Below are 25,970 nucleotides of genomic sequence, written 5' to 3' on the forward strand. Positions count from 1 at the left end.
GGGATCACCTATGGGAATGGTTTTCTGCGTACATCCTAATTATGCTGTGGCCCATTAAATGGACAGTTTGGATCATCTTATGGGGTTAGCCGTACAGTACTTTTTGAACACTTATGACAATACGTCCTTACTCCATAGAAACTCTGTCTCTGTCTCTCTGAAGAAAAACGAAAAGAAGCCCTAAAAAAATCAGAAATAAATGGCGATAGCTAGAACAGGGGTTTTTGTCGACGACTATTTAGAGTGTGAGAAATTTCTCTTCCTTATCATTTGATTTGAAATTTCTCGATTTTATTTAAATATTCTCTTTTTTATTTTTCGAAATTTTAGATTCAAGCACGTTGCCAGCAGAGCTTCAGAGGCTTCTCAACACAATGAGAGAACTCGATGAAAGATCCCAAGGTAAATTTTGGTTTTCCCAAATTATCCTTTTTCTCTCCACGCAATTCGTCAATTTGATCATTTATTTTGCTATTTTTCAGCAATGTTGATTTTATTCCCTTTTTAGTTGAAATAATTATTAATAAGAAGGATACCCAGTTCTCCAATTTTCCCAATTTTTCATTTTCTTATGTGAATTTTTTATTTTGATTTTTGTTTTTACTGTATTTCATAAAAAATACCCAGTCCTCCAATTTTCCCAATTAATGATTTTCTTTTGTCAAATTTTGATTTTGAATTTTATTTTTACTGTATTTCATGAAAAATACCCACTCCAATTTCCACAATTAATGATTTTCTTATGTAATATTTTGATTTTGATTTTGATTTATTGTATTTCATGGTAGCCATGATTCTCCTGAACAACTGCCCAGTTCTTCATTTCATCAGTTTTCTGATTTTGTTTAGGTAACTTATATTGGCACTACCATGTTTTACTAATTGCTCAAACTCAGCTTTACTTTTCTTTTTTACCTGGTTTGTGAGAGCTTTTTAGGAAATGTAATAACCTTTGACAGCTCTTTAAATAATAAAAGACAAGATGACTGAGTGCAATTATCAAAACATGCTTGTGCTGATATCATTTCCCTTTTGTTTAGAATGAAATGATTAATAAGCTTTGACAGCTCTTTAAATAATAAAAGACAAGATGACTTAGTGCAATTATCAAAACATGGTTGTGCTGATATCATTTCCCTTTTGTTTAGATTGAAATGATTAATAACCTTTGACAGCTCTTTATATAATAAAAGACAAGATGAATTAGTGCTGTTATCAAAAAATGGTTATGCTGATATCATTTTTCTTTTGTTTAGAATGAAATGGTTATTTCCCTCTCTTAATGACAGCCATGATCAACCAAACTAGAGATCAGACCAAGAACTGCTTGAGATTTCCTTCAAAGAAAGGAAACAATGAAGAAGATGAAGCAGCACTTGAGAAAATGCGAAAAGAGATTGAGACTTATCAGGAAAATGCATTGAGCCTTTGTACTGAGAAGGTCTTACTTGCACGCCAGGCATACGAGCTTGTAAGCTTATTTTATTTGTTTTATCACCAGCTCTTCTCTAATTTGCAAGAATTTTATCAGAATGATTTGAAATATATGCAAGAATTTGATATGAGAACTTGGTTTGTCGCGATGAGCTCATTTTTGTAATTTAGTGCTGGTTAGTGGACATGGGATGCATTTCTTCAATATTAGGGTTATATGGCATTTCTTCAATATGATGGTCTTTACTTGCATATCAATGTCAGTGGTGGATTTGTCGTTGAGTGGATTTTATTTTGAATTGGGGTTTGTTAGACGACATTGGTATTCATTTTTATCATTTCATCCCTTCCCTCGCATTTCTAAGGACTTCATTTTTTGTCAATGAGTAGTAGTTTTACTGGGTTTGTTAGAATATGTGGGGTATTCAAGTGAAGGGTGTTCAGCTTTATTGGAATCACTTGAATGTGATTATCATTCTCTTGCAATTTGATGTGGATATTCCGTATTCGGTTTAATTATCTTATCATGAACAGGGGTTGTCAGATGATAATGGCATCCAATTTATTGAAGTCACTTGAATTTTATGCTCTTCCTCTTATGACTTGATTCAAGAACACAGCTTGTAGCAGTCAATGGTCGGTTATGGACTTGGTTTGTTGGATGATATGGATATCTGTCTTTTTTAGAACTAATTCAAGTTATTTGCTCTTTTTGCGCAATTCGATTTAGGTATTTAGTTTTACTATGTTTCTTGAGTGCTTGTTTTGTTAATTGGGATTTCTTACACTGCATTGTATTTTTTCAACCCCAAAATTTACATGATGGAAAACAAATTTCCAGCCAGCAAATCCAATATATCAGATCTAGAATACTTATACATGCACAAATCATTATAAATAGTAACCGGAAGAAAAGGAGATGTGAATGATGCTAGACTGTTCGTAGGTTATTGTTGTAATCATTTGGTAAAATTCAGTGGACCTGTCAAAATTCAAAAGCTTGGGGATCAATGTTTGAAAACTCAAAAGCTTGGGGATCAAAGCTTGGGAATGATTATTTGCATATTTTCCCAAAAGCTTGGGAATGATCAGTCTCCCCAAGCTCCACCCTAAACTCTAAATGGGAACTCATCATTGACAAAAAGTTAGCCTCTTCGTCCACTTAGGTTCAATGTTTCCAAGGTTGTTACCCCCTATTTTCCTGCAATCTGAGTCGCACAACTGCAAACGTGGTACGTTTGTGATCCAGATTGCTAAAAATGACAGCTCGACCATCCCCGACTATAACAAACTCGCATATCTAGCTTTGCAAGAGGGAATACTTCGGTGGACAAGGGCAAGATAATTGCGCACTAGTTTAATAGTTTGTCATTTATGATGTTTTTATGTTTTTATTTCTGAAATTCATAGTTGTTTTTTAATTGCTTTCTTTTAGGATTGAGTATGCAACATATACTGGTACCCATGATTTGGCCGACACTTTGAATCTATTGTCGACACACGTGTCGTGTCGTGTCGTGTCCGACACGACACCCGTGTCCACACGTGTCGACACTCCTTTAGACACTTTTAAGTGTACTGCTAGAAGTGTCAGTAACTTTAAATGTATGTATGTGTATGAGTGTGATACTATTTCTAGATTTTTAGGGGTTGCCATGTTAGATACCTCATATCGGTGTCGAAACTCGGCAAACGAATCCGTGTTCACAAATAATGATTATATGTACTTTCTATTTTAGGCGTGTCCCCGTTTCTAAATTTTGGGAGTTCGCCGTGTCCGACACTCCGTGTCCGTGTCCGCAAATCATAGACTGGTACTTTATTTAATGATATTTTTAGATCTTCAAATTTTATATATATTGGTTTGGAATTGGAATTTTGAGTACTTTATTTAGTGTTATTTTGAGATCTTCAAATTTTATATATCTTGGTTTGGAATTGGAATTTTCTTTTTGAATAAATATGTATGGCATACCATCGTACTTCGTACTGAACTAACCATCGTACCTCATACCAGAATGAACCTCATTCCAAATAACATTGCTTAGGCTTTCCCCTTCCCATTCTCTCAACCCTATCTACATTTCCCAATATTGATCTTCCTTTGAAAGGGCTTTCTTTTATTTGTATAATCCCCATAACCATTTTCCTAAGAGTGCTTTATTCCTTAGGATATGAGAAGAGGAATTGAAGATTGTAGAAGATAAATCCATGAATTTATAAAGATGTAAATTTTCAAAAAAAGTAAGAAAGATGTAGATGATTTTAAAGAAGGTAATGGATAGGGAGAGTTTTGGGCCACAAGGGAATGGATTAGGGTTTTGGGGTTATGAGGGTAAGCTTTTGGCTTTTGACTTCATGAAGGGATGCATTACTATTAGTGTTTATGAGGAAAGGAGGTTGATTTTGATTTTTTTTTCTTGATATCAAGGAAAGGAGGTTGAGTTTCGAGCCACAAAGGAACGGATTAGAGTTTTGGAGTTATGAAGGGAAGAGTTTGGTTTTTAGTTTTGCAAAGGGGTGAAGTTGGGTTACCAAGAAATGGATTGGGGATTTTGGGTCTTCGAATGAATGAATAGAACTTTAGAGAGTTGGAATTGGTATTTAGGGTTTTAGAAGATTTCAGAAAAAGGGCCGCCCAGTGCACGAGGCTCCCGCAATGATCCTGCCATTGTTGGGTCTGGGGAGGGCTAGATGTACGCAGCCTTACCCCTGCTTTGCAGAGGCTATTTCCGTGACTCGAACCCGTGACCACCAGGTCACAATGGAGCAACCTTACCGTTGCGCCAATGCTCGCCCATTTTAGAAGATTTCAAGTGAGATGAAATTAGGTTTTTAGATTAGAGAAGGGGAAACTAGATGTGAGGTATTCAAGTAGGAGAGGAGAAATTAGGGTTTTAAGTTGAAAGATTTGAGGAATGTGATGCTTACCTTTCGAATGAGAAGGGGTTTAATCTCATTGGATTGTTACGAATAGCGTTACATGATACACACATAGTTTTAAATTTTGGCCGAAATCCGAAATTCCGGCCGAAATATTTTGGTTTCGGACCGAAATTACATTGAATCGGATTTTTACATGATTGCCCCGAAATTTTCCTGAAATTCCGCCGAAAGGTTGAAATTTCGTTTTTCACCCTTATTTACAAATTTTCTACCGAAATGTAATAGATTAAAGATTTCCACTGAAATGGTGTACTTTCGGTGGAAATTTTAAGAAAACCAAAATTTTTGTCAAATTTTTACATGATATCGGCTGAAATTTCCACCGAAACTGACATTTAAAACCTTGGATACACACACATATTAAATTAAGGGAAGTGATGTTTTTTTAGAAGTAAATTAAGGGAAGTGATAAAGCTGCCCCTTTTGATTACTTGGGACACCCAGCAGCAGTGTATCAATGATTGCAGAGGGGCTTATGTACTTCACATCATAAGGATTTAATGGGGCTGATTGCCACGTATACTAGCCCTTGGTGTCCCAAGTAATCAAAAGGGGCGGATATATCACTTCCCTAAATTAATAGAAAATTACAAGCATGCCCTTAAGTCACATGGCATCTTTAATAGAAGAAACTTTAAACCCAATTTGTTTTCTCACACAACTTCCCTGTCTATCTGGTCGAACTTCAGCTATCATCTCTTTTTCTTGATTATACAACTCTTAGCATCTTCTCTTTCTCTATACAACTCTTAGTATCTTCTCTTTCTCTATTCAATCGACTACTTCCTTGGTCACCATCTTCTTCCTCTTGTCATCATATCCTCCTTTTCTCTACTGCCTGCCTCAACTTTCTAATATCAAGTGATCACTTAATAACTTCACCCTTTGAAAGGGAAGCTCCTTCCTATTGCATGCGGACAAGGTAATTTAGGGCACCTTGATAGTATTTCTTTTGATCCTTTTGAATGTCTATGTGAAAGTTTCAAAAGATGATGTATATAATAAGAAGATTTTTGGGCCTTGAAATCCCTATTTTGTCACCATAAAGGACGAAAATTCAGCACTTTGCTAATTACACTCCTCAAATATTCTTGATGAAGCATTTGATATGCCTACAACACGATCTGTGCAAGTCTTTGAATGATACTTATGTCCATTAGTTCGAGGTTTGGATGATGCAACATCTTACGAAGCTCCAAAGCTGCAAAGGATATCATCATAACAGCCTAATAAATCTTTGAGATGTGATTACTTCACTTTGAGCTCGAAAGCATGTTCTTATTATGATCCCAAGAATAACTGCCTAATAAATCTTTAGATCAGTATAATGTTCCGACGTTGATAGTTGTATAACCTGTGGACCTAGAAGAGGTTGAGCTTGAGGTAGGGGAAGTGGGAAACATAACTTTCAACCTAATTTCCCCAACTAGGGACCTTCCTCAACCTATGGACTGAATGCCTATTACCTGTGACCAACGCCTATGACTTGAGGTATTCTTCCCGCACCTTGGCCTATAGGCCATCTGATGAGGACATGGATGCAGCTGAACTAATGGAGGATGAGGTTTTTAAAAGCCCTCAAAAGGTCTAAAGAGGTTGAAAGCTCAAGCATAACCACATCTTGCACCAGATCAGCTAGGGAATTGGATTGCTTATGTCAGCTGCTATATCAGCCATTATATGAGTTGAATATTAGATGGCTGGAAATTGCTTATGTCAGCAATTACGGAGGGGCATTTACCGTCAAAAACTCAAATATAAATAGCTTGTTGCAGTCATAATTTTGTAGATTTTGATTTGCCTAGTTAGAGAAGTTCTTGGAGAGGAGTTCCAACCTTGAGGAGAGGTTTTCCTAAGCATTGCCTGGGTAAAAATCTTCCATTCAAGACTTTGCAATGTTCTTTTTGCTGAAAGAATTACTATTTCATTGAGTTTCATTCCAGTTCTCTCTGCATTCATGGATCTCTATCTCTTGAATTCTCTATCCTTGTTTTTGTTTGCAATAAAACAGTGCATTTTTCGGTTGTTCCTGAATTGGAAACAACATTATGATGTCTTTCTTACCGTGTTTTGGATGCTCCTGAACAAGAATCTTTAATTGCTGTTCTTTTTTGGAGTTTGATTGCTCATGCTTTTATCGAAGGACAGTTTGAAAGAAATTTGAATTAAAATTCTACAACTGTTGCGCCACTTTTTGTTTTAGCGACTTTTGTTCATTCCAGATCTCAATGATTTGATCTGAATAAGCACCAGAAGAGCAGATATCTTTCTTGAAACAGACTTTTAAACTAAACTGTACAGTTCTATTCATTACCTACATCTTATCTGGGTCTATTTCTATTAAATTGCTGGAATTAATGGTTTCATGGTTGATTCGAGCTCCCCACACTCTATCCACATTAGATCTGATAGTTAAGCTTCAAAATTGAACTCAAATCAACTACCTGTTGCTCTGTCGTTCGCTGTCCACTTTAGAATTTTTTTTAAGATCTGCTCACTGAAAATTCAGTTCTCAGTACGGGGATATGGGGTCCATTTCATATACCTAACAAGGTATGAGGCTAAGAGTTGGGAATTTCCTTGTGCAGTGTCGGGTTTGTTCGAATGTCTCACAGGGTACTCTTCCCAGGGTGATGTGATCTGACCGTTAGATCATCATTTTCATTACTTGGCACATTATTTATGTTATTTTTTGAGGATTATGGGTTATTTTGGACATTATTTTAGACCTATATGTGGGGGATGTCCACATCATCTAGGGCCCACTCATGCATACACCAATGTTATCTTTTTTCCCTCTTTTGAGTTAGCTTGTTTTCCTATTCTACCCTTCCTACTAACATATGCTCTTTTGCAAGATAGGGGCGTAGTAGTCATTTCACCTCCATTTACATCACTTAAGTGACTTACGTCAAGAAAAGAAGCCCATTGGCTTGCAAAAGAGGGCCCAACACAAAAGTTACAAGGCACATTATAAAGAGAGAAGGTTGTGGGGAGAAACCCTAAGTTGGAAATTGAAAGCAAAACCCCCAAAGAAGAGCCATTGCCTCCTCTCCCAAGAAAAGACGCCTATAGCATTTTCTTCTCTTTCTTCTCCCCACATAAGGTGAGTCTCATCTTGTTCTCCTCCTCTTATCTCTATCTATCTTTCTTCTTTCCCTATTTCGTCTTCGTTTCTTCTCCATCTTCTTCTCCTCTGTTTACCCTCACTGTTCTTCTCTCCTCCCTTGGTCTCCCTCTCGACTTCTTATCTTTCTCTATCTCTCTCTTCCCTTCCTCTCTGTCCTCACCTATGAAGCACGGGTACGGGTGCGGGTACGACACGACACGGATATGTGGGTACCAGTGTTGCATGGATTCGGATTCGTGTGTCGGGATCCGACCCGGATTCGAAGTGTCGGATTCGGCAAACCTCCAAAAGTAGGATTCGGATTCGGTAATTTTTAAATAAAAGAAAATTTTCAAAATTTAAAATTTAAATATATATATATATATATATATATATATATGTGTGTGTGTGTGCGCGTGCGTGCGCGCGTATATATTCATGAAAAATTTGAGGGTAGAGGGTTGAGGCGAGTTTTTCTATTAAGAGAGTTGAAGAATGTTCGAGGGTCGAGGCGCGAGGCGCGAGGGTTTTTATTTAAAGAGTACGGGTTGTGCTTTCGTATAAAAAAAATTTAAGAAAAAATACATTTAAAGGGAAAATATACATGATTCGCATTTCAAAAGAGACGACGATGAATCGGATTCGCCTGAAAAAACAGGATTCGTGCGGGACACGGCTACGACAAGAATTCGGGTGTCCCATGTGAATCCATGTCCGATTCGGATGCGGAGACGTGTCGACACGGATTCGGCATAGGGGGGCAAAGAATCCATGCGACGTAGGTGGGTACGTGATTTTCCAAAAAAACCGGGTGCGGGTACGTTCGGGTACGCCGAATATAATAATATATTTATAAAATTTATAAAAAAAAAAATTGGAGAGCAATTAAATAACAATAACATCACCAAAATGGAAAATTCTAATATTACTCTTCATTTCAAGTGATTTAGTTCCATATTTCATAACATGAGGCATCAATATATCATTCATTAGAAAAAAGTCTGTCGCCGGTGTGTTGACCGGTGTATTGACCAGTGCGGGACAAGATGAATTATTTTTAGAGACCAAATTATGAGATTTTTTATACCGGACTTTTGGGATTTAATAATGTTTGGACATGATAGATTTTATGAATTTTTAACATTTGAAAAATACCCCACCGTTTGGAAGTTAAGAAAGTTGAAATTTTGACCTGACCCTTTTTCTTCGGATTTTGTACTAGAACAGGAGAGTTGACTTTTTTTCCTTTTAGATTTGGGTCTTGAAACTATTTTTAATAAATCCAAATGCGGGGTATTCTGTTATTTACATGTAAATCTTAAGTAAATGGACAATAAAATACTAAGTACAGGAGATGAGAGAGGAGAAGCACAAGAAGGATTTACACCAGATAAGAGAAGCAGGAGGTGTCGGGTACGCGTGGGTGCGCACCCGACACGCATCCAGCAACCAAAATTGGGGTTTTTTTAAAAAAAAAATTGGGGTACGTACCCAGGACGTACCCGGGGCGTACCCGAACGTACCCGCACCCCATACGTGTCGGGTACGGGTACGGGAGCCCCGGGAGAGTACCTGTGCTTCCTAGGTCCTCACTCCATCTCCCTCTATTTTCCTCTCTCTCTCTCTCTCATACGTTCTCTCCCTCACTCTCCCTCACTCTCTGTTCATCTTTCTTTAATTCTCAGACCCCCTCTCTCATCTACTATCCCTCCCTCCCTCTCTCATTATCAGCCCCTCTTTATTTCATTTGGCCACTCCCTCTCTGTCTCACACTTTCTCTGTTGCTATCCCATCTCTCTATATTTCACTCAATCTCTCATTTGATTCCCCTATCTCCCTTACCTCCTTATTTTCTTTCTCCTTCTCCTTCTTTTTTTCTACTTCTTCTACTCCTCTTTACCTTCAACCACATCACTATCCTAGGGGCTGCTGCTGCCCGGCATTCGGATCGTGCTCACGAATCTCTCCCCCCACTCTCTTGGGCCCTCGTTTGCACAGATTTGAAGTTAAAGGAATGCTACACTTCCCGATGAGGATTTTCCTTTTATTTCAGCCCTAATTTTGAGCCTTTTACCCCATTTTTACCCATAGGAACTCTACCCTTGATTTACCTTTGGTTACTTTAGGATTATTATCGTTGTTTAGTGTTGATTTGGGCCCTAGATCTTTTTATTTATTTTGTGGACAGCATGTACACAGAGTTTTCTTTAGCATAATTGAGCCATTGATTCCCATCTTTTATGTTATGAAAGTTGTTATATACGTAGGTCATTCTCTAGCCAGCCTTGGCAAAACTTCTCAATAATATTCTTCTCTGTAATCTCATCTGGCCGAGCTGAATCAATCTTTGCAAATGCTTAGACCTCCTGATCAAACTGCATAACAAACTCCTCTGTATCAACACAAAGCTCGACAATCTGCTTAATCAGCTCAAAGATAGAGCAATCCTCCACAATATGCTCTCGATTATCCATCTCAAGTAATGGTTGATCAGGCACTATACACTCTTGATTCTGTATTTGACTGATCAAGGTCTGACATAACCTCGGGCTCAACGTCGATAACGGTCTCACAAACTATGGCAGCTGGATTATCATGCTCATTGACATTAGCTTCATCAGCCATGGCATCTGGATTGCCATGTAATTCCTCAATAATGCCCGCTATATTCTCTGAAGTTGATTGGAGCGTCATCTTCATCAAGTTCAAGTCAAGCTTTAACTCTTTCAACATTGCCTGAACTTCTTTCTCAAAAAAGAAGGAAGGAATGGTGGGATGCCCTGGAGGATGTCTTAAAGTTGGGTGAGATACACGGGTTTTTGGATTTTATTAAATGTTTAGGATCGATAGTCCCAATGCTATCTGGTAGTTCAGGGTATGCCCTGAATTGCCTATTTAGATACTATGTAATGGTCCTAGGGACTTCTTGTCCCCATTGTACTCTTCATGGTATCAATATATATGTCACTTTTCAAAAAAACATTGCCTGAACTTCGACTACTTCAAGTTGAGCGGCTTCTTCACACATCAATCTTTGTTTATATGATGCTCACTCACATATCAATATTTGTTCATGATTATAATAAGTCTTACGTGCAAATTCCCTTATAAACACAGCACAGACCTCCTCCCATCGACGGAATGGAGGTTCACCTAAGTTATGACGCTCTGTCACTATGTCCATCCAAAACAACTAGGTGTCTTGTCTCACGGTCTCTCTGGATCGGCAAATGGCCACTCGGTGATTATAGCCGCAGTACGCATGGTATGCCTCAAGGGCATCGACCCATCGTAGACATGCATCCTCATAATAGTTATACGGGGTGTAGTCCTTAAAATATCAATCGTCGTGCCCATTGAAATATGGAACAACTGGTGGAGCTATTAGGCTATTAGGATTGGTGTCGAAAAATGAAATCAGCCGTCTAATCTGTCATGTTGAAAGGAACATGATGCTTTTTGCATATCTCAAATCGGACTCCCGAATAGCCCGGATCGATGGCCGGACCAAAATTGACGGATGATGAAGGTTGGCCAAAGTAGCACCTGCGCTTAGCGGGCTGCTAAAAGTGGGCTGGAGAGACTCTTCAAGTCGTCATGAACGACTCTCATGTTGACGTCGAGGTCAAATTTCGAGCGGAAATTACCCGAGTGAAGAGAGAAAATAAGATGTAGAGAGGAGAGAGAAAGAGACAAAGTCGAGAGATAAGTGATAGAAAAAAGGGAGAGAGAGAGGGAGAGGGATTTTTTTTTTTCATTTTTTTCTCGCTTTTTTTTTTCCTTTTCTTTCCTTTTCTCTTTTTTCCTTGTCCTCAGTTCACATGACTCTTTTTTACCTTTGCCTCAGTAACCTACAATTGTAGGGAGGTTACCAAGTTTCTACCAGCTATGGTAACTTAATAAAGTGCTTACCTTTTTTCTCTTTTCCCTTTGAATGACACAGCATAACTCTGATAAGGTAAGTTGCCTTTTTAAATAAGATATAATAAGGTAAGATAAAGTAACTTACCTTGTTAGATCTTTAGTTCTCTATAAAAAGGAAAGTCTGTGACTTTTCCTATTATCTCACGAAACTGAGAGGATTGGGGAAGGAGAAGATGGCGGAAAACCGAGCGGCGGCGAGGTGTGGGTCCTATGGAGCGCGGAGATCGCGGTTCGACTTGCAGTTAACAAGGCGAGGAGTGAAGGATGAGGCTGCTTTGGGTTTTTGTTTGCGTGTGGGGAAGGCAGCAAGGGGGTGGAGGGTTCAGCTAGGGCTAGGTTATGGGGCTGTTAATATGGTGTGGGGAAGAGGCTTCCTAGGGCTGAGATACAGGAGAATAGGGGTGTAAGGGTATCGGTGGTGCTTGCGGGTAGTGTTTTGGGGCCGCCAAAATCAAGGTTTTGGGTTCTAATAGATGGTAGGGTTAGGGTTCACGAGAGGTTGGGATTTCTTTTTGAATTGAGAAAGAGTGTTTGCAACAAGGTTGAGACTGTTTGGATGTGAGTTGTATGGGACCTAGAGGGGTTGAAGATGGTCGATAATGGAGAGTGAACTTGGATCCTTCTCTCTAATACCAAACTGATGTAGGCTAGAGACGAAAAATAGAAGAAGAAGAGAAGAAGAGTAGGAAAAGAAGAGAAGAGGAAGATGAGATAGGGAAAGAAAGGAGGAATGAAGAAGGGAAGAATAGAAATTAGATGGGAGAATCTACAATCAATCAATTAATCGTAAAAAACTAATAATCTCTAATACATGAGGCCTACATATAGGCAGTTGAAATAAAATTTCATGGAAAATAAATAAATTCCCCAACTCTAAATAGGGGTTCAACTCGGGTTGGGTTGGGTCGGGTTGAGGCCAACCCGAACCCAACCCAAGGGATACTTGGCCAACCCTAACTCGACCCAACCCGAATCTCAACCCAAAGATGGTCAACCCGACCCATCCCGCATAGTTTTTTCCTCAACCTGAACCCGAAGCGAGTTGAAGAAAAGACCCAGGAGAAGTGGAAAAAAATGAAGAAGGTGTTCTTCCGTGCTTCAGAGAGGCATTGTTCATGTGTGCTTTCGTGAGTTCATACAGATAATCATAAGTGGGATTCTTTCACTTAGAAGCTACTAGTGGAACTCCTCTTAGAAGCTAGGGTTCTTATGCTTAGAGAAGACGATGATGAAGTCCTCCAAAATGGTCAAATCAAATATAAAAAGACAAAAAAGATAACATTATCTGTCAAGAAAAGAAAGAGTAATTATTTGACAGGGGAAAAGACTGTTGCTTCTTAGAAAAGAGTCAAAAGACTAAAAGGTAAATGATATATTCTCTCTTTCTTCTTTACATGGGACAACCCTTTCTAGTGTAGAAGAGTCATAAATACACTAGATGGGCTGTCCCAAGTTAAAAAAAGGGCGCCACTATATCACTTCCCAAGAGCATTAATGAGAGGATAAAGTATATCACTTTCCCAAGAGCATTAATGAGAGGAAATAAAGTATCACGTGACAATGCAGACACACATTGATTCCTCAGCCCTTTTTAAAGTAAAAACAACCCTAACCCGACCCGAGTGTTCCTCGGGTTCCAATTTTCTAACCCGAACCCAACCCGAGCTGAGGAATCGCCAACCCAACCCAGGAAAAAATCGGGTTGAGCCCGACCCAAGTTGCACCCCTAACTCTAACTGACATGGAAAATAAAACTCATAAAACTAAATACCATGGAAATAAAATCCTAGAAATTAAATAACATGGAAATAAATCCCTAAAAGTCCTAATGGGCAAATATGTCTCTTATTGGGCCTACAATCCGCATCAGCATGTTTCCATAAAATTAACTACTTTAGCTATTAAAAATGAACTATGACCTAGAAATGTGATAAAAGAGGTTAGGAAGTACCCCAGTGGTGTGTTTGGAGGGGCGTGACGACGTTCCCTCAGTTGCTTCGAGCCTTCTTGCGGACCGATCTCTTTTTAGGTGACCAAAGAACACTTCAGCTTTCCTATTGCAAGTCCTTCAAAGGAGATTGGCTTATTTTGCCAAAATCTTTGACCTTGAAGAGGGTTGCACTAAGTGTTTGGCTCAAGTGGTGCATTCAATGCTTTTACAATGGGTTTAGAGCCTTTTATAGGCCCTTGGCACAGTGAAATCACTGGATTTTATCAATATTGGGTTAATTTCTCCGCTTAACACTGATAGAGGGAATTAATATGATTATTTTGTGTGTGTGTGTGTGTGTGTGTTGAGAGAGAGAGAGAGAGAGAGAGAGAGAGGGGGGGGGGGGGGGGGGGGGTCTGTCAACTCTCGGCACAAAGGCAAAGGTGTTTGAAACTTTGTGTATGTGATGGTATTTTTTGGAAAATTAATCTGATTAATCGTCTTATTTAGATCGATGTTGTATTGTCTTTTGTTTAGATTTGCCTGACGAGTTACTCAGGGTTTTCAAGCTCTTCGTTTCTTCTTTTTATTATTAAAAAAAAACCTTTTAGGGCCTGCCCTGGGCCTGGATGCAAATTCCAGGCTAACAAAATACCTCACAGCAGTTAAAGTTAGCCAACATATCTCTGCCCCATAGGTCACACGAGGCAACACATTGCATATGTCAACGCAGTAGGTTGCACAAGACAACAGTCGTATAGATGCACATTATGAATTGAGGGTAGTCACATGAATGTGTAACCGACCACAAGATGTAGATGGTTCATGAACAAGTATTACAAGAGTCCACTAGAATACAACAACCAACGAAAGAGGTCAACAATCCTGAAACAGAAGAGTAACAGTCGTCAAAGGAATAAAAGCCACATAAAGGATGGGATTGCTCTAAGGACACAACATTCCGTGAGCTCCGTGTTTGCTTGGCAAGTACTATGGGCATGTGTTGGGGATAGATCCAACATCGGAAAAATTCTTGTGGTTTGAAATGAAGGCTTTGGCTTTTCATTGAACAAGAAGGTAAGTGATGCAGGACAATACGTAATTTAGGGAAAATCCTGCACTCCTAATGGGATTAAGACTTTAGGACAATTTACGCTGAAAATTAAAAGAACACTTAACAACTAACCTAGAGCTGAATTAATGCTTAATTAATCTATGGGCAGCAGGAATAATGAAACTTAAATAGCATAAATAGTTGTAAAAATTGTAATTAAACATGAACTAAACCTTATACAAATCAAACAAAGTGATAAAGATTCGTAAGATGAATTGATAATAGAAGGATTAGTCTGAAACTAGGCCTACGCATGCAACCAATTAAAAGAACTAAAAGATAATGTAAGACCTATCAATTAGATATAACAAATGTATGAAAAATTAATAATAATCAATGAAGAAAAAAAAAAGAAGTCTAGCAGCAGGAATTGGGTCAAAATAATCCAGATTTAGGCCGTAGGGGTATTTTGGCCATTTCTGCAAATCTGGAAATTTGAAGGAAACTGCTATCCAGATCTTAGGTAAGTGCTTAGGTGGGTAAAAGAAAGGTAATTCTAGGGTTTATGTTCTGATTTGATCGTAGGTTTAGGCTATAGATCTTTAAAAAGGATTTCCGGACTTGAAAAGGGTAAAACTTGCAATAGGATTCAAAATGGTTTGAAAATTGAGATTCTTATGAGTTTTATAGGTAAGGTTTAATTACTAAAACAATCCCTCAAAATCTCAAAACAAGATCTTGAAGAAGAAGGGAGATCTATGGATTTTGGGTTTTTCTAGTTTTAGGGTTCAAGAACAAAGAAATTAAAAAATCTGATTTACTAACCTTGTTTGTGCTGATTTGATTGAAGAAGTAGAAGAGAATAGGTGAGAGGAGATGAGATCAGATGGTTCCAAACCACCAAGAAGAGAAGAGAAAAGAAGTTCTAAGCTTCAATGGCTTACAAAAAAACGTCAATTTTATTCAATATTCAAAAAGCCCCTTACATTGCTTTCATAAGAGGTATTTATAAGAAAAGAAATCCTAGAAGATAACTTAAAACCTAAGCAACTAATCTCAACCATTCATCTAATCCAAAGTAAACTAAATAAAGTTCAAAACTTACCAAAGATTGTAATCCCGTAATAGACATATACCACTTCCTAAAAACACTCATAACTTGCTCAAAACACATCCAAATCATGTGACCCTAAGCTCATTAGATAGGTAATTGAAAAACTTTTCTAATAACACCAAAAACACACCAAACGGATGAGATTTGATGCCTAAAAAGTAGGCTACAAATAAAATGACGAAAATAGAAAGTAAATAATAAAAAAAAGACGCCCATGTCTGTGGCTCATGCTAGAGTCTCCACCATCAGTCTCGTCCACGTCTGCGCTTGTAAACCTTGAATCCACGCCCATTGTTGATGTCCCCACCAGTAAGTCCTTCGTCAAAGTTAAGTCTTTTGGAGAATCAAGGTTCTGTGCGGGGTTCACTGTGCCGAGGGGCTATAAAAGGTATTAAGCTACTGGACAGGTATTGTAATCATCAATGGGATTGTCACCACAGCCTCTCATCGCCTGGGCAGGTCAAAATGGGGTATCTACCAAAGGGACGCGACGATGAACTGATATAATGCTCAACAAACTTAGGTAAATTTGCTATGAAAACAACATGGGAGCTGGTTCGTAAATCGAATGAGAGGCTTGATTAATAAGATATTTTTCGAATGGAAAGATATTTTTCGAATGGAAAGCGCTGGTTATCAAATAGTGCAACACAGATTGATGATTTGGAGAAGAATGAACAATAGGAGTAATAAACTACTTGGAAAGTCGATGAGCTCGATTTCTTTCTTCACACTTTGGGAGATATGGCTAAAAAGATGCAATAGAAGAATGGAGTGAAAGCCACACATTCCAAGACGCTAGAATGGAAGGTTAAAAGGTTGGATCCGATCATACTACAAGAAAGCCAAAGCTACACTGGACCTAAATAGGTCAGTTTGGGAGATATATCGCTGGTTCAATCTTTAATGGAAAGCTGCAGAGAGTTGCGGAATCTCAACGATGTACTGGAACCCACCAGCCCCTGGTATCTTCAAACTCAACATAGATGGAGCGGAAAAAGGGAACCCGGAGTGATAGGGAGTGGGAGGTTTGATTAGGGACAAGAATGCTAACTTAATTAAGCAATCTCCCACTTCTACGGAAACGGATTGAACACTCAAGCTGAATGTAGAGCTCTTATGGATGGCTCCAGATTTTGTGAAGACCTGAAAATGCATCACATCACCATTGAGCTAGATACCAAAATGATTGTGGATATGGCACACTCTAAATCTTGAATTCCATGGAAGATATGGTCTTTCTGGCTTGAAATTAAAGAGTTTATGCAAGAAATCTCCCGGCTTGTTACTCACATTTATAGGGAGGCAAACTATGCAGTTGATGCTTTGGCTAACGTGGAGTGTAATACCTATGAAAATAGACAGTATTGCAATTAAAGGGACCTAACTAAAGCAGCAGGCAGATTCGACATGTTGGCTATATCCCCAACTTCAGGACCATAGTTTTTCCTTAATTGTCTTGTTTAGATTGATGTTGTATTGTCTTTTGTTTACATTTGGCTGCCAATTTACTCAGGTTTTTCCAACTCTTTGCATCTTCTTTTAAATATTAATAAACTTTTATGACCTCTGGGCCTGAATGCAAATTCCAGGCTAAAAATACACTTTACAGCAGTCCAAGTTAGCCCACATAACTCAACCCCGTAGGCCACACGAGGCAATACAATGCATATGACAACACAGCAGGTTGTACAAAACACAACAGTCGTATAAATGAATATTATGAATCGTGGATAGTCACATCACATGAATGTGTAACAGGCCACACGATATAGAAGGTTCATGAACTAGTATTACAGCAGTCTACTAGAATACAACCACCCATGAAAGAGGTACAACAATCCTGAATTGGAAGATCAATAGTCCTCTTCCTCCAAAACCAAGTAAACGAAAACACAAACAAAATTTAATTATCGGAATCAAAAGCATCTTGCTCAAAACAAATCATTCAATCTTCAAAAGACCAAACTGATGACCCTGAATATTTAGGAGTCATAACTCAAGTAACTGTCTACGATCAAAAAAGAAATTTTATCCATTGTCCTTTGTAATTCAAAATTTCAAAGTGATCTTTTAAATCAAGAATTTCTACTTCATGTAGATTATAAAGCAGCAAAAGATATACTAAACGTCCACAAAGGAGGATTCTTCTTTAGTCTGTCATAAACTGGTTTGGCAAGTATTTTTAATTTTGGGATTGCTATAAGGACACTTCACTCTATGAGATGAGGCAGCAGTCCACACACTCCACTAAAAACACAACAGTTCACTAAAAAGTGAGTTGCCTTCTTATTAAGGCATAAATGTTCCACTCAGGCACAAATTCCATATGAAGAACAACTGCACATACGAGGAGAAAATTCTATCACTTGCAGGCACATTAACATGATGGCAGTTCATCCTCTTTTATTTTAGCAACCAACAAAACATTCTACCACAGTAGTTATAAACACGATCCCATAGATCGTTTGTGCACAAAAAGAAGAGAAATGTTCTAGAAGTTGTTGGAATTAGAGTAGAATAGGGTTTCCAAAAATTTGGACACAGAAATTGGGTTTCTAACTTGAGATAGGGAGCGATAGGGTCTCAAGGAGGTTTTGAAGAACTAGGATTTATAGAGTTTAATCTTTATTTCAAAATGTGAATGTGGGGCAAAACGCTGCCAAAGAAAATCGTAGTTGACTTAGCATGGTGTGGCCAAGTACTCAGTTGACACAATAATAACTTGGGAGTCTGAGGAATTTTAGTTGACTTGGTACGGAAAAATGCAAGCTCAGACTAGAACGTGGCCAAGGTAAAATGGAGTCTACTTGGGAGAGTCGACGATAATGCGAGGGATTCTCCACCCCCCTCCCAATTCTTTTCTTTATCCTTCTTCTTCTTTGCCTTGTTGTCATTACCATATTTTGATATGGCATCAAAGCCTCTCTAGCAATGTTAAAACTACCTTCCATCCACACCCCCAAATCCTAAATCAGCTTAAATAATCTTTTCCCCTTGTTTGAATTCCAAAATCCCAACTGTCTACCATGTGTAGATCTTAAACCCTTTTTTCCTTTGTCAGGCATCTCAAAAGCAATTGGAATCCTTTTCCACTCGTTTCTCATGTGACTTCCGAAGTTTGGGTTCATATTCTTTGTGAGTTGCATTCACATGATGTATACAACATTTTGTGTGATGATGCTCGTGTTCTCTACATACTACCCTGATTAAGTTCATTCGCAGATAATTCATAAACCTATAATTTGGTTTATGGCATGGTTTTAACTTTCGAACGTTTTGGCCGAAATATTTCGGTTTCGGCATAAACCGAAATGAAATTCACATAAAGTCGTTTCTTTACAAGATTTCGCCGAAATTTTACCGAAATTTCACCGAAATTCCGAAATTCCGAAATTTCACCGAAATGTCGTCGAAATTTCTCATTTTTGGACTTTTTTTTTACAAAATTTCCACCGAAATTTTAAAAATGTACACCGAAATGTTATAATTTGAAATTTCAACTGAAATCGCCGAAATTTTAGACATTTCGGTCGAAATTAAAAAAATAAACGAAATCATAATCATATTTTTACACGATTTCGGCTGAAATTTAGGCCTGAAACCGAAACATTTCGGTTTCGGTGGTGGCCGAAACCGACACCGAAATCAAAATTTATAACCTTGGTTTATGGGCGGGAATTTTTCTCACTGAAACCTACAAGAGTGTTGGCAAAAATGGCCTGAATCCCACTAGCAACGGGATGACTTGTGGCTTAAATTACAAAGGATGGTTGTTCTTGAGAAAATAGCATTGCTGATTGGTGTTTGTGGTGGTGATTTGCAATATTCGGTGAGGTGAAAAGAATTCTATGTGCCTCCTCTACTAGTTAGTTGTTACATATCATGACACATTTGATTGCCTTGCAACAATCTAATGAATACTAACAGTTCTTCAAGGACCACATGATGATGTTGGGATGCTGATCACTTTTGTGAAATTAAATGGTATGAATTGTTTCCTTTTCCCCCAGTCATAATTTCGTGGTTGTTAAACAATATGAATCTCTCATCAGTGCCAATGTTATGTTTCGGAATGTTGCTAAGAGTATTTGGATGTTGTGCATGAGATGTATTAGTAACTGCTCAACTACATCCACAACCCTACAAGATCTTGCGGGTAGACAAAACAACCCTCTCGGTGCCTCAGTGTTCTTTAATGAATATTTCTTATGGTGCTTATAACGACTCCATTTGGTGTGATTTTATTCCTATGAATGTCGCACATACTTTTGGGATGTCCTTGGATGTATGTCCAAGACATATACTATAGTGGGAAAGAGAACTCTTTCAATTTTTTGCACAATAGAAAACGTGTCGTTTTGAAACCTGTCAGATTGTCAGCCGAGGGTTTTAGGAGCCATGCTAAAGAGAATCCAAAGCTCCTACACCTCAGAAAGTACCCCATGTAGTCCAAGAGCTACTGCTCAACTTCTCATACGTAGCCCCATAGAAACTCCCAGATGAGTCACCTCGTACGAGAGAGACACACAATCCATCACGTTTCAGGGTCACAGTTTTGGAGCCTTCTCACAGAGTATGCGTACTCTTAAAGCGGCAGACGACACTAACAATGTTATCCAAAGTTGCTTTCTGCAATACCTGGCTCGCAGAGAGTAATTACGGATCGGGAAGGTGACCATAACTATTCAAGTTGCCAAGAATAAACTGGTAAGGAAAGTTGAAGAACTTTCATGGAAACTACAACAGGAGAGATAGATAAGAGTTGATATTGAGAAAGCCTTAACGATAGAAAATTCAAGATTGCAATTTGCATTATCAGAGATGCTGTGTTAATTCAAGGAGGCTATGTCACTGTTGATAAAGGAGCATGAGATTGCGAAAAAGAGATGTAATGTCAATTCCATTGAACATGTGTTGTGCACGAAATGAACCACATCCTGGCGTGGTGTCAACTAGAAGAAGTGACACTCAAAGCCTTCTTGCCCAATTGAAATCCCTAGTTCGGTGAAAAGGACAGCCCTTCTCCACTCGTACATGGATTACTGCAGATGAACTCCTGCAAGTGCTATCGACTATGCTTGACGAGGTCGAGTTCTTTCAAGCAGGGGAGAATGATGGGGATCATCCCTGTTTTTTTTCTTTGTTAAATTCTTTTGTGTCATTCAAGTCTTTTAAGCCATTGGGGGTAGTAATGTGGCACTGTCTTTTCCCACATAAACCGGTTTTTAAGTTATGAGTATTTTAAATGGGCCCCACATTTTATTACAAAAATTTGTGTTGTTATGTTCTTATATGACATCATGCCACATAAGTGATGTTGAGAGCTATATTGTAACATAACCATATGTAGGGTATGTCATTTCATGTATTGTTGTCCCACTTATATAAATATATATATATATATATATATATATATATATATATATATATATATATATTATTTTAGTGAGAGAGAGAGAGAGAACAACTTCTCTCGCGACGGTTCCTCGTCTCTAGATCTCTCCTTCATCTCCACTCATACATGCAACAAGTGATAATGGTGGTCTACGGTCTACCAATAAAAAAAGACTTACTTGATTAGGAGACTTATGGTGCTTTAGTATTTGATAAAAAAGACTTATTAGGAGTCCTTATTTATCTTGGAAAAGTATTAGATTAGGAGTCCTAGTATTAGTTGGTTTCAGAGTCCTAATATTAGGGTGAAGAGTCTAAGTAATAGGTTTGAGTTAGTCTGGTCAATGCCATGTGTCCTCTTTCCTAGGCTTTTATTAGCAATAGACAGGCGGGATTAGGATTCTACACCTATTACCTTAGAATTTCATGAGGGCTGATATTAGATTAAAAGTCCTAGTATTAGTTGGTTTAACAGTCCTAGTAGTAGGGTGAAGAGTCTGTGTAATAGGTTTGAGTTAGTCTGGTCAATGCCATGTGGTATCTTTCTATTAGGCTTTTATTAGAAATAGGCAAGCAGGATTAGGAGTCTACACCTACTACCTTAGAATTTCATGAGGACTGATTTGTCTATAAATGGCATGAGAATTTGATCACTTGAGGTTTGGTATTTTGCCTCTCGCATGAGTGAGTTTCTTATTTGTCATTCATTTCTTTCTTGCGATCTTTTCTCTATTTCTAAGCCTCCATGCATGCTACAAAAAACCCATTGACCAGTTTGAACCTTCATCTCCACCACCCCTTCCATTTCATTGACTATCAGCCATTGCCTTTTATTATAGTCCTAAGACCCAAACCTAGCACCCGACTCCCTTTCCCCGTAGGCCATAATCGATCAACCCTAGTTTAAATCCCTACCCTACAAGCTGTCAAAGAAACCCTTTCAGATACCTACAGTCCATCGACCCTATCATTTCCTTTAGCCCGCAACCATCAGTTCTCACTTTACCCCCTTTTCTTTGCTTGTTGACATCCTTAGGATTTCCTGTGCAATCCTGTGCAACCCAGAAAAAATCTTTTCTGCAATCATCCCATATCCAAGATTAGACCTTTAAACCCCTACCAAAGTGCTACAATATCTAGTACAGATTTTACCCTAAGGCACGTTTGGCTACCAGGAATTCTTTTTCATGATAAATCAGAAGTTTTGAAGTAGAGATTAGGGTGAATTTGCTAAAAATCAGGAAACTAAATCCATGATCCGATGTTTTCCGTGATGAAATGCCGCTAAAAATCAGGAAAAGGTTGATCGAATTTTGAGTAGATTTTTTTATTTCCTTACTTCTAGCGGCATTTCAACTAGGGGTGGACATGGTTTGGTTCGATTCTGGGGTATACCCAGAACCAAACCATATGCAATCGGTTCCCAGAATTTGAAACCAGAACCGAACCTTTTATCTTTGGAACCGAACCGAACCAGAACCAAACTTGATCGGATCGGTTTGGTTCTGGGTTTACCCAACCTTTATTTTATAATTTTTTTCCACATAACGATTGAAATTTTATTCGTTTTTAATAACTTACGATTAAAACTTTAAAAGGCAAAGCAAAACGTTAAAGGGGGGTGAATTTATCCTCAAACAGTAAGTGTAGAGTCTAAAGCATTTTTTTCTCACGGAAATCGTATTTGGTAGGGGGGGGGATATGATCCTACTCGGTTCTCGGTTCCAGGATCCCAAACCCAGAACCGAACCGCATTCTCACGGTTCCAAAATCCCAGAACCAGAACTGAACCACCAAATCCAAGAACCGAACCGAAACAAATAGGCCGGTTCGGTTCGGTTCGGTTCTTCGGGTTGAACCGGAACCATGTCCACCCCTAATTTCAACACGGAAGACATCCAATCATGGATTTGGTTTCCCGATTTTTAGGAACTTACCACTTGAAAACTGCCGATTTATCTTGAAAATGAATTCCTGGCAGCCAAACGTGCCCTAAACCTGTCACAGATCCTATTACAAAATTCCTGAAAGATTTCTACCCAGAACCATCACAGAATTTGTTTTCATATTTTATTACGGATCTGTTCAAAAATTTCATAAATTTCTGTTACAGATTTACACTTTTATCAATGTAATAGGACTGTCAAAAACCTATAAATTTCTGCACCTAAACCAGATTGAATCTAGACTGTTCTGCACCGGTTATCTGAACCTTTACCTGAGACAAGCCTTGACCTTATCACCTACTAGACTAATTACCATAAAATGTTAATACCCTATTATCCAAACTGGTTACGCTCCTATATCCCTGTTCCTAAGCCTCTAAACAGCCCTATCCTTACCTTAACCTAACATTGTCAACCGTAACCCCCAAATACTCACTACAGTTCACTTTACCTTCCTTTCAGTTCACCTACAAGTCATAACAGTCCATATTTATCCCATCCCCAAGCATACCTAAGCCTGCCTCTCTATCCTCTCACATTCCCTTAGGCTAGTCAACCTAAATCTGAACCTAAGAGCCCCCCAATCAATTGGTATTAGAGCTACAATACCTAGTTTCTCCCCTTTTTGGTCATACTTTCTACATACTTTTCCAATCACTTAAAAATGAACTTTTGGAATGAACTTTACTATTCCCATTAGAATTAAACCATCAATCTTTATCTGTGAGAATACTGGTTACAAATCCTTATGAGAATCCATTTTCCTGATAATATTCTTAAAACTAATCTGTTGAAGAGCAAGAAAATCTGAAATATCTTGGAACCTCTTGTATGCCATGGTGTTATGCTTCCCTGTTATACTATCTTTTACTATTTTTTTCTTTGGTCCCAATTTGAATCCTCAATTAAATCCAAATTACAAATTCTTGCAGATTGATAGCCATGTAAAAAGACTTGACGAAGATCTGAGCCAATTTGCAGAAGATCTAAAGCAAGGTATACTCCATCTTGAATATGCCTAATGGCAATATTATTTCTCACTATCATCTCCTTTGTTTCTTGGTCTAAATCTATACTGTAGGGTATTACCCAGATATCTATAAAATTAATCAGTATGTGTTTTGTATTTTGAATTTTATGTACAGAGGGAAAAATACCACAAGATGAGCCAGCAATCCTTCCACCACTACCTATAGTCCCCAAGGAAGAAAAGCGTAAGTTATATTTTGGAACACCTCAATCTAAGAGGCTCGAGTTCAGAGTAGAAAGAGATTGGGACCGGGAGCGTGATAGGGATTTTGAGCTTATGCCACCTCCTGGAAGCCATAAGAAGAGCGTTCCTGAACCTGTTGATGTTGATCAGCCCATTGATCCAAATGAGCCAACCTACTGCATCTGTCATCAGGTTCATTGCCTGTATTTTTTTTTAATGGTTCAGGTTCAGTACCTGTTACCCATTCTGAATCTAATCTCAGTTGCTTTGCTCTATGGATTGAAAACCTCTCATTTCCCCAGTTAGTATGCGCATCAGAGATGAAATGATAATTCGTAGAATTTTATTATTCTATGATGCAATTAACAAATGAAGTGCTTATCACTTGATCTGTACTGCTCTTATATTTGGATTAAAATAGTTAATTCTTCACTTTTTTTGCAGGTATCTTTTGGGGACATGATCGCATGTGACAACGAGAATGTGAGTCATTTTTCCGATATTGCTCATGAATTTTATCTACATGCTTGATATGAAATCTAATCTATGTTGTTATAGAACATAGCATCCCTTTCTTCCACCATTTTTGTGTGTTAGCCAGTATCTATCATCTCCAATGGTCTAATGATATGACAATGTGCTATGAGTGGCATAAAATACTAGTTTTCACAATTAACAATATGCCCATTTTGTATTGACCAACAGTCTATATTTTATTTGGTTCTTCATCTGTTACCCATCATCGAATAATTTCTTTCAAGTTCTCGGCCATAATGTTTCTCTTTTGACAGTGTGAAGGAGGTGAATGGTTCCATTATTCATGCGTCGGGCTCACACCAGAGACAAGGTTTAAGGGGAAGTGGTTTTGCCCAACTTGCAGACTCACACCATCATAACTTCCACAATTTAAGCACAACTTTACCATTGGCCGGGCTGGGCTGCAGGACATATGGGTTGCCGAATATTGGAATTGCTGTATATTTAATTCTCTGGGATCTTCCAAATCAGGTAGGAAATTTTAACTCTGTTAAATTCTATTTTTAATATAAGGTTCTTTTATTTCTGGAAACTTTTGGTTATTGAATGTGAGCTTCCTGGTTCTGAACATTATTGCAATGGTATGAGCAGTCCTGATATCTTGGAAAATTTCGGAATGTTTTAGATATGAATATTATTTTCACATTTCCCATGAACAGTTACTCCTCGTTGTTGACTGAGCTAGATGCTCAAGCTTTCCTCTTGAGTTCTCTCAGCTAAAGCAACCATTCAACAAATTCTTTGTTTCTGAGACAATTGAATGACCTATTCTTGGCATAGCTACACCACTTGAAAGCCAGGCATAATGGGTTCTGCCGCTACCCTTGTGTTGACCTCCTGCTAAGCTGAGATCGGAGTTTCTATCCCCAATTTTCACAGAAATCTATCTAAGTCTCTACTAGAACAACAAAAGTAGGTTTTCTTGACTCCTGTCAGCTGATGTGTCTTAAATTCTTTGGACATTGAACCAGTGTTTTGAAATGTGGGTGAAGGCCAAAACACGACCGAAGCAAATCCTAGTTGACTTAGCATGCGATCGAGTACTCGGTTGACGTAGTCATAACCAAGGTTTAAAATTTCAGTTTCAGCACCGGTTTCGGACCCTGAAATTTCAAATTTTCGGTCGAAATCTGGTACAAAACCTGAAACCAATATTTTATTCAATTTTAAATTTCGGCCGAAATTACCAAAATTGGTGAAATATTAAATTAATATTTAAAAAAAAACAGATTTTTTGGGTCAAGTTTTGGAAAAACCGAAATTTCGACCGAAATAAAATACTGTTTCGGTTTTTATCGATTTCGGTGTCGGTCTCCACCGAAATCTAGTCGAAATTTAAAACCATGGTCATAACTCGGAAGAGTCA

General features: G+C 38.3%; 1 protein-coding gene across 1 annotated transcript; it reads left to right on the forward strand.

Annotated features, from left to right (window-relative positions):
- Positions 1-25,174, forward strand: ING2 (PHD finger protein-like protein). Its single transcript, XM_077364406.1, has 7 exons — positions 1-245; positions 331-402; positions 1,290-1,471; positions 23,787-23,850; positions 24,000-24,259; positions 24,512-24,550; positions 24,859-25,174. Exons 1-7 carry the CDS (start codon positions 200-202, stop codon positions 24,961-24,963), a joined length of 768 nt encoding a protein of 255 aa, XP_077220521.1. The 5' UTR covers positions 1-199; the 3' UTR covers positions 24,964-25,174.
- Positions 25,175-25,970: the final 796 nt, after the last annotated feature.

The sequence above is a fragment of the Tasmannia lanceolata genome, unplaced genomic scaffold (assembly GCF_043159265.1).
Source record: "Tasmannia lanceolata isolate RefF3 unplaced genomic scaffold, GAP_Taslan_0.1 ptg000020l, whole genome shotgun sequence".
NCBI lineage: Eukaryota > Viridiplantae > Streptophyta > Magnoliopsida > Canellales > Winteraceae > Tasmannia > Tasmannia lanceolata.

Excerpts from the sequence above, each read along its gene's own strand:
- ING2 (XM_077364406.1), top strand. The coding sequence starts at position 200 with ATGGCGATAGCTAGAACAGGGGTTTTTGTCGACGACTATTTAGAGT. Across the intron at positions 403-1,289 it reads ACTCGATGAAAGATCCCAAG|CCATGATCAACCAAACTAGA; the intron begins GTAAATTTTGGT and ends TCTTAATGACAG. Across the intron at positions 23,851-23,999 it reads TGCAGAAGATCTAAAGCAAG|AGGGAAAAATACCACAAGAT; the intron begins GTATACTCCATC and ends TTTTATGTACAG.